General features: G+C 33.9%; 2 protein-coding genes across 2 annotated transcripts; one reads left to right on the plus strand and one right to left on the minus strand.

Annotated features, from left to right (window-relative positions):
- Positions 1-347: 347 nt before the first annotated feature.
- On the minus strand, positions 348-2,032 carry LOC128860485 (protein ARV1). The gene is made up of 4 exons (XM_054098055.1): positions 1,766-2,032; positions 1,573-1,692; positions 1,348-1,501; positions 348-1,208 (listed from the first exon to the last, which is right to left on the minus strand). Exons 1-4 carry the CDS (start codon positions 1,895-1,897, stop codon positions 844-846), a joined length of 771 nt encoding a protein of 256 aa, XP_053954030.1. The 5' UTR covers positions 1,898-2,032; the 3' UTR covers positions 348-843.
- Positions 2,033-5,000: 2,968 nt separating this feature from the next.
- On the plus strand, positions 5,001-9,659 carry LOC128860486 (cytosolic Fe-S cluster assembly factor NUBP2 homolog). The gene is made up of 3 exons (XM_054098056.1): positions 5,001-5,196; positions 5,249-5,691; positions 9,377-9,659. Exons 1-3 carry the CDS (start codon positions 5,086-5,088, stop codon positions 9,603-9,605), a joined length of 783 nt encoding a protein of 260 aa, XP_053954031.1. The 5' UTR covers positions 5,001-5,085; the 3' UTR covers positions 9,606-9,659.
- The last annotated feature ends 461 nt before the right edge of the window (positions 9,660-10,120 follow it).

Raw genomic sequence — 10,120 nt, forward strand, 5'->3', positions numbered from 1 at the left:
TTTAGAACTTTGTATATGTGCATAAACCAATATGTACTCTTTGTCTAGTAAACAAAACATACATATGTGCATCTTCTCTTTTTAACAGATTTATGTTATATTATTAATTATGTTTTTTTGTTTTTAATCGCTCGCTTTGATTGGTCTAGGCTTGGCAATAACACACAACTGCCTTTAACAATATAACATAAAAATAGCAACAACTACAATGTAAAGCATGTTACATATGTACATCAAAAGCGCCATGGCTGGCAAAAACTTTAAAACCATAGAATTAAAAAAAAAAATAAATGTTTCAAATCCTTATTAATGGAAAACGATTTTTAATAATTCAAACGTGAAAGTTTATTTCTATCTTTTTATAATGTGAGGTTAAGAGTTTTTATTTTCGGTATAATTTATAGATATTGAAAATTTATCACAAATTTTTTTGACCATTGGTAGGTCCTCTATTTGATTGTAAATTAATATATTATGATTAACTACATATGATACATATTTAACTTACGTAATATGCATAGTATAAATTTACTTCCGATTTAGGTACTGCGAAGAAACAAATATAATTGTATATACATATGTGGAATATTATTTTGTCAAATATATTCATATACATATATATGTACTAGCGAGCATGTATGCATGTATTTACCCAAATACATATTTATGTATCTCAGAAAAGTTGGTGAACCTACACCGTATTATAAAAAGGCAAAATCAGCATCAATATAATTAGAAATAAAATACGAAATATTTGGAAAATAACTTAACTGGTTATATATGTACATATTTTACTGGGTATTTACTTTGGTGAATTACAAACATTTTCCCTTTAATTAATTATTATTCTACTCTAAAATAATATTCTAAGCACACAGAAATGTGACGCTTAAGAAACTCTTTTGCTACAAAAGCGGGCAATATAATAAAAAATGCTTGCGTTTTTTTAAAGTAACTTACTATAGCATAAATATACACCAGCGCTAATAGATGGTGACCCAGCACAAGTACGTGATGTATGTTGGCGCCCAAATCTGTAGTATTTCCACGCCATACTATCAGTGGTAGCAGGAACATTTTTGATAAATTAGCTATGGTGATGGCTTTCAGTAGAATTAGAGAAAATTTTCTAATACCAGTGCATTCAATTAGTGATGGTCGTTGTGCCCAGGTCACAACCAACAAAAGTAATGTGATAATCAGGTAATCTAATAAGAATCAAAGTTAATAAGTATAATATTATAGCGAACTGACGTATATAAAGACGTTTCTCGTCTTCCAGTACTCGATTTCTAAGGGAATATTTACATATATGGGCCTATATTGCTTCCAATTTTAAAGCCTTACCAATTAAATTTTGTAAGCAGCATATATAAAAACCCTTTTCGCTGATTATTGCATGGTGTAACGCATCCTGCTGGACACTTGCAATGCTTTCTTTTTGTCGCCATAAGGCGAAGGACTCGAGCAGCAGCAGAACGAGCGACAATTTCCAATTTAACTATAATAGTTACAATACAAAATATATTAATATTACAAATACTACTGTAAAGTATAGATTTTAATTATAACCTTGAAGCTCCGGTTATGTAGCATATGCCGGTAAGACTCCTGTGACAGCAACATCGCGTCCACCAAAATTATTATTGTGTCAAACTCGATATATTTGTCTGCTATTTTGTGACATTTTTCCTAAAGTTAGAGAACACCGCAATGTAAAGTTGTAAATAACGTGCAAACATAAAAACTCTCAAAGTTTACATACACAATTGTTTGTTTTGATTGCGGTGTTGCTATATTTTCTATACAACTCGGCTATAGGATGACCACAATTAATGCAAATATATTTTATTTGTTGTTTTGAAGAGCAATTCTGTTGTACGGCTGATTTCCTCATTTTTTAGGTTTAATTAACATCTAAAATCGTTTTCTAGTTTAACCGAAATTTATTTAATCAATTTTATTAAACAGCTGATTTTGACTTGCGGCGAATTGCAGCATTTTGTTTTGTTACCCTATACGCGAGGCATAGATAACTAGATGTGAAACTTATTCATTTTGAGAGAGAGCGCGCCCATGAGGACGTTTCAAAACTTGGCAGCACTTACACATTATGGGATTTTGAACAGCTGATAGGCGAAATGGCAGACTGCCAGAAGAAACGCGCCAAAAATAACAGACGAAAACAGTTCGTTTTTGCTTAATGGAGAAATGACATGTTGAAATGTTTATAATCATTTGCCTTAAAATTAATTCAATTGAAATGTAATAATTTAAATTTAAGTGAGTTTGTAGAATTCAAAGCTCGTTATATCCTTTTCGACTTCTACTTTTAATTAGTCTTATGTACATAATGTAATTTTATTGAAAACTGTGTGTTGGTTTATGTAAATTTGTATATACGTAAATATTCTATGGTTGAAAAGCGTAGGTAAGGGAACTGAATTTGTATTTGAGATATTTTACAAAAATTAAAGGTAATCTGCTTTAACTTATTCTGTTCGTTGTTTGAGAATTTTTTTTTTGTTACCCAATTTCTGTGTTATATTAAAAAATCGCAATAAGTCATGTTTTTAATTATAACTTATGTTTTCGCGTACATTACTTTATTATTATTAAATTACTTTTGTATTTCAGTTTTAAATAATTTCATTTACATATAAATTTTTAAATTTTTTGCTTATTTATGTACATATTTCATAGGGATTGTGCTTATTTTTAGTATATGTAGGTGTTTACGAGTGATATAAGGCTATTGGGCAACCGCACACTAAATACTAACCTCAATGGTGGCGTGGAAACTGAAAATTCCAGATCTTTGGTTCAAAAATACCCAATTCATGTTTCTACCGGTGTGGCAATATTGGGAAATGTTATAAAAAATGCACATTTTTCAGCGCTCTCACGAGAAAAAGAGTTTCACATCTAGTCATCTATGACGCGAGGCACAAGAATGAATTATTCTTTGCATCATGCGCGAGCAAGGTGGATTTAATAAGGTGACAGCATTCACCCAGCTGAATTTTTCGCCGTAGGTACGTCAAATTGATATGCTTTGTTTGTATGTATTGGTATGTTTACATTCGTATGTTTACATTTGCTTGCTGATTTTGACATGATGCTTGCACCAAACGCAACAACAAATACATGTAGGGTTTTACTTATATGTGTTTGCTGTCACCTGTAATAAATTCGCCTTGTGCGCGAGGCATATAGTGCTCAATTCGCCTAGCTCTTTGGAAAGAAATACCAGGGGGATGAAAAGTAAATGTAGACCTACAAAGACGTGAACAAATTGAGGTAAGGAAAATGTAAAAACCACTAACTTTGGCAATAAGAAACACCGAGGTAGAAGTCCTAGCAGTCTTGTAAAATCACCTCTTTAAATTCGTCTTGACGAAGATGTAACAGAGAAAGTGGTAAATAAGAGATTAAACCCAAGGCGAATGGATGTACGGCGGCCGTTAACGAATAAATTGATGCGTGACTACGATTCGGAGTACGTAGGTCCGAATCTCCGTGCACTAAAACACCAAAAGAAAGAAACAAGTTTTTTGGCAATTGCAATTCTTCCATAAAAAGTTCCTTATAAAAAATATCTGCTGTTCGGGGTCGGCTTAGAACTACACGCACACTACAAGTAGGAGGAAAAGCTAGGTCAAACAGCTAACAGAAATGTACGCGCCAATTACTTATTTATTTATTGACGTGATAACGTCTTATAATTCGATTTAACAGGCTGCACGCACGAAAAAATGTGTCGTTACCTTGCTCATATGTCGTTACCTTACTCATTAGTGTTACCTTGCTCATATGTCGTTACCTTGCTCATTGCCGTTACCTTGCTTATTGCATTGAATGAACTGCAAGCGAAAGCGCGGAACGAACGACAAAGCAAACAAAGCAAACGAACGGCAACGTTCGACATCTTGCTCTCTCCTACTTAAGTGAGCGTATATATGTATGTATATGCGCATATGTACATATATAAATTCACGTATTTGTATTTGCATATGCCTTCTTATTGATTATTATTAATTTGATTCACTTGAAGAATTTAAAATAAAACCAAGTTTGTTAATAATACCTGTTGTTTTAATGTTATTATTATTAATTTTCTTATTATATATGAAGGCAAAAATGTATGGTAATATTTACCATATACCTTATAAGATATGTTGTATACTAATATATGTATATAAACATGCATATACATATACAATTTCGCGCAATTTTCATAAAGAACAAATCTATATGTAAAGATGCATACAAGTCATATGGACATATCAAATATACGAATCTATGTATTCCGTATGCAAGCAAATGTAAGCTAATGTGCTTGAACTGCAAGCGAGAGCGCGGAACGAACGACAAAGAGCACAATCGGCCCCCGCGTTCGGCAACGTTCGACATCTGGCTCTGTCCTACTTGAGTGAGCATATATATGTATGTATATGCGCATTTGTATATAAATTCACATACTTGTATTTGCATATGCCTTCTTGCTGTGTGCATGGTAATGAACCATTTCTTTGTTGAGAATAGGACGATGATAGAAAAAGTAGGAAATGAAAGGGAGTGTTTCGAGTGTAAAGTGTCTTGAAAAAGGCAAATCGATGATGGTGCCTCTTAGTGTTGTTGACTTATTAACGTCTGATGCACAATCGAAATTGAAGATATCTTTCATGAATTTGATAAATGTTTCGTAATTTTTCACGTTTTTGTAAATGTAACTTGACCTATTCCATTGTAATTCCATTTTCCTTCTCCTCTATATCCATACAAAATATCTATCAAACAAATAAAATTAAAATGTTGTTTTAAAATTGCAACCATTAGTTTAGTATTTTCTTATGACGTTGTCACGTTAAACTATCGTCAGTAAACCGACTTTACAGACAACCTCTTTTTTTTTACAAGAAATATTTCATACATATTTTTACCCTAATCACATTTCCCTTTCTTATCAATAATATAGGGTTATCAACATTGAAATTTCTTTTGACAGCGCATTGTGATTATTTTTGTGGCGAAATACTTTGTTTTCTTTTGCAGCTATAATTTATAAACGTTGTTATTCTGAAAATGTTAGATAAAGTAAAACATGTTATATTAGTTTTATCTGGGAAAGGCGGTGTTGGTAAATCCACAGTTAGTACACAATTGGCACTAGCATTGCGAGAATCAGGTTTTAAGGTGCTGTAGAGATAAAATTTTATTCCAGAATTACTACATATTTGCATTATAGGTGGGTCTTCTGGACATTGACTTATGTGGCCCAAGTGTGCCATACTTGCTTGGCTTAGAACACAGCGATGTTTACCAATGTGATGAAGGTTGGGTGCCCATCTACACAGACGAAGATAAAACTCTTGCTGTTATGTCTATCGGATTTCTGTTGAAGAATCGTAATGATCCGGTGATTTGGCGTGGCCCCAAAAAAACAATGATGATACGTCAATTCTTAACCGACGTAAAATGGGATGAATTGGATTACTTGATTATAGATACGCCGCCAGGTACTTCGGATGAACACATAACAGTGATGGAATGTATGCGTGATGTGAAGTGCGAAGGCGCAATAATGGTTACCACCCCACAAGGGGTAGCATTGGATGATGTGCGTAAAGAACTGACTTTTTGTAGAAAAACAGGGGTGCATGTGCTGGGTATTGTGGAAAATATGAGTGGGTATGTTGGAGCATTGCATTCTTACTTATTTATGTATTTATTTATTATTAAAGTCAAAACATACAACCATAGGTTATTTTTACAATGATTGACCTTAAGAATAGTTTACATAAAAGAATTAACAGTAAAATCAAAATTAAAATTAAAATTACAAATAGTAGTAAAGAAGTATAAGTTGGAGAAAGTATTAAAAGGAAAGTAAGGTAAAAATAGTAGTAGTAGGAGTAGGGATTAATAGGAAGAGATTTAAATAATGTGGATCCATTTGAATACATTCAGCAATTTTCGGCAAGATAGCGAAGCAATTTATTTTTGAAACACGAGCTTTCTTTTATACGTTTAATTTTGTAAGGTAAGGTATTCCAAAGACGGACAGAGAACACAAAGTATTGACGTTCCGTCACCAAACAACTGTATTTCATCGGGGCCAAGTTTAACGAACGGCAGGACTTTGAAGGCATAAGTCGATCTTTGAGGTATCTGGGTTTCTGAGTGTTTATGATCTTGTGGAGTAAAACTAAATATTTAAACCTAAGCAAGTCGTAAAAGGATACGGAAACATTTTTTTTCGCAAATATAGAAATATGGTCATAACGTTTTTTACAGTACACGTATCTTGCAATGTTGTTATACAAAACATTAAGCTTACTACGACACACACTATCACAAGGAGTATATAACTCACAACCATACAGTAACGTTGGTAACAAATACGTTTTAGCTAGTAGCAGTCGAGTGTTTACTGGTGTAAAAAATTGAGTTGTCCATAAATTTCGGAGCATACCATAAACTTTGCCTATGACAGTAAAGATGTGGTTGTTCCATGTCAAAGTTCTATTAAATGTAACCCCTAAATTTTTAACATTGTCCACATATTTAATCACAGCGCCATTTAGTTTGACTTGTGTATAGCCATCAAGCTTGATATATTGACGTGATAACGTCTTATAATTCGATTTAGCCGGCTGCACGCACAAAAAAATGTGTCGTTACCTTGCTCATTTGTCGTTACCTTGCTCATTTGTCGTTACCTTGCTCATTTGTCGTTACCTTGCTCATTTGTCGTTGCCTTGCTCATTGTCGTTACCTTGAATGAACTGCCAGCGAAAGCGCGGAACGAACGACAAAGCAAACGAACGGCAACGTTCGACATCTTGCTCTCTCCTACTTAAGTGAGCGTATATATGTATGTGTATGTATGTATATGCGCATTTGTATATAAATTCACATACTTGTATTTGCATATGCCTTCTTCCTGTGTGCATGGTAATGAACCATTTCTCTGTTGAGAATAGGAGATGATAGAAAAAGTAAGAAATGAAAGGGAGTGTTTCGAGTGTAAAGTGTCTTGAAAAAGGCAAATCGATGATGGTGCCTCTTAGTGTTGTTGACTTATTAACGTCTGATGCACAATCGAAATTGAAGATATCTTTCATGAATTTGATAAATGTTTCGTCATTTTTCACGTTGGTGTAAATGTAACTTGACCTATTCCATTGCAATTCCATTTACCTCCTCCTCTATATCCATACAAAATATCTATCAAACAAATAAAATTAAAATTTTGTTTTGAAAATTGCAACCATTAGTTTAGTATTTTCTTATGACGTTGTCACGTTAAACTATCGTCAGTAAACCGACTTTACAGACAACCTCTTTTTTTTTGTAAATAACGATACATTGGGACTTATCAGGATTAAGAATTAACCCGTTTTCAGAAGCCCACGTTCTTGTGAGGCTCAAGTCAGAATTCATATTACTTATGCAAATATCAATACAGCTAATGGGACAACTAACATATAATTGAATGTCATCAGCATATACATGGACATCCAATATATTTAATCACACCGAACAAATCGTTAATGTACAAGACAAATAAAAGAGGGCCAAGGATAGAGCCTTGAGGTACATCTCTGGTTACAGGGAGAAAGTTTGACATGGTATTATCACCACATACGGCTTGTAATCGGTCACTAAGATACGTTTCTATAAGAGTCAAAGCCGACGTTGAAAAGCTAAATAAGTTTTTAAGCTTCAAAATTAAGAGTTTATGGTCTACGGAGTCAAATGCCTTTGAATGGTCAAGTAGAGTTAGAAAAGTCACATGCTTTTTGTCAATGTTGAGCCTTATGTCATCAGACACTTTTAGGAGTGCTGTGGTGCAGCTCCTACTACATCTAAACCCCGACTGCAATGTGTTTATTTGGCGATGCATAATACGCTCAAGAACTTTGGATAAGAACGGAAATATTGCAATCGGGCGGTAGTCTCCATTCGCTTTCTTAATAGGTATGATTTTGGCTTTCTTCCAGGAGTTGGGAAAGATTGACGTGCATAAGACGGTATTCAGAGCATAGGTAAGATATTTTAAAATCTTTGGTAACAGGCATTTTATAAATTTTGGATGAATTCCATCCAGACCGGCCGAATTTGACTTGACACTAAGTATGGACTGTACTACCTCACAATCATCGACACCTTCAAAACAGAGACTGGACATCACAACGTTAAGATTAGAATTGTAATTGTCATAACATATATTACTAACAGAGCCGGGCAAGCACACAAAATTCTCATTTAGTACATTTACATAAATCTGGCATAGGTTGATTTTTGTTCCCAATCCCGATCGCACGAATTTTGTTCCACGTCTGCTTCGAACCCACTGCAGTACTAAACTGCTGCTCATAGTATTTTAGTTTACTCAATCTAATTGATTTGTTAACATCTCGTCTGCAAGCCTTAAAGATGTTATAAGTTTCCGAGGTTCTGAAGCTCTTCCATTTGCGATACGCTTTGTTGCGTTGGCAAATCAAGTGTTTAATATGGTTGCTGAACCATGGCCGGTTTTTATCAATTACTGGTTTGTGTACAAGTGGTACGAAGCGGTGAAAGAGCGAGCTAATGTTTTCTTCAATGAAGCTAATTTGCTCATTACTAGATATTAAGTTATGAATACATTCCCAGTCAATTTCCTCCACAGCCCCTTCAAGAAGCTTATAATCTATGCGTAGAAAATCACGGTACGAATAGTATTTAGTGTCATGGGTCAGTTGGAAGTCAAATGTCATGAAAATTAGATCGTGCTTAGAAAAACCTGGCACAGAAAGCTGGTCAAATAGGAGAATTTTAGCGGTATCGTTAACAAAAAATATATCTAGCAAAGAGCTACTAGACCTTAATTGCAACGTCAACGTTGCTGATATAAACCACACATTCATCACACATGTAGAGAAGTTTGGGAAATTCATCTAATTTTCCTAATGTATATTGGTCTATTCCCGAGCATTTCGATTGGGAATGATACGTTTTGCCACATACACCCGCACACCTTATTCCCGTCTCTCCACGGATTTGTAGTTTGCACCTTTTGCAATCCTTGGATTGCGTATATTGTTGTGATACAGTTAATATTTAAAACTTTTTTTTTAACTCTTCCTTATGGAAAATGGAAGAGGAAAAGGCAGAAAACTTCAAAAATCCACTTCACCACTGATATAGAGTCACTGTCTCAATACGAACACCAATTGTGTCCAGATTTGAATTTTTTGAAAACAATTTTTGAAGAGCGGTCCAAAACACGTCCGTTACGCTTGACAACACAATATCGAAAAAAAAAAAAATTACTTATCATATTGAAAATAATACTTTAAAATTTATATGATTGTATTTTATTTTTCAGGTTTATATGTCCACATTGCAGCAATTGCACCAATATATTTTCGTCAGACGGGGGCGTTGAATTGGCTAAAAGAGCTGGTGTGCCGCACTTAGGCACATTACCCATTGATCCGCGTTTAAACGTATTAGTTGGTACAACTCGTTCCGTTCTAACTGAATTGCCGGATTCAAACACAGCAAACATATTCAAGTCGATTGCTAAACAAATTACAACCATCGGTTCACCTTAAGAAATATTACTGTAATAAAGCGCTTTATGAAACATGTACATAAATTTAAAAGTATTTGGTAATTGTCGTTTTATTTCAAGTAAAATTGAGCTATTTTCTAAAGAGTATATAAAAAAATGTTCGTTCGTTACATTTTTAATACAACGTTTAGTAAATAAGCTTGGTCATATAGAAAATTAATAATGAAGGATTTGTATCGTTTTCGGCACTTTGGAATAGACAATTCAAAGATGATATGTTACAAGCAATTCATGGTAATCGAATTCGAATTACGAACAAATCGTTGTTTTCCCTATTTATATCGGAAATTTATCGAAATTCACTGTCAAACCCAAACGAAAGTCAACCAAACAAAGTAAACAAACGTTAAACAATAACCCTAAAGTTACATTCTAGTAATTGAAGCAAAAACAGAAATTGTTATCTAAATTATCTACTGAATAACAGTTGCAGCTATTAAAGCAACTATGTACATCTTCTAAATGCGGTGAAGTTATCATATTGGTACGTAGATC

This window comes from Anastrepha ludens, chromosome 4 (genome assembly GCF_028408465.1).
Source record: "Anastrepha ludens isolate Willacy chromosome 4, idAnaLude1.1, whole genome shotgun sequence".
NCBI lineage: Eukaryota > Metazoa > Arthropoda > Insecta > Diptera > Tephritidae > Anastrepha > Anastrepha ludens.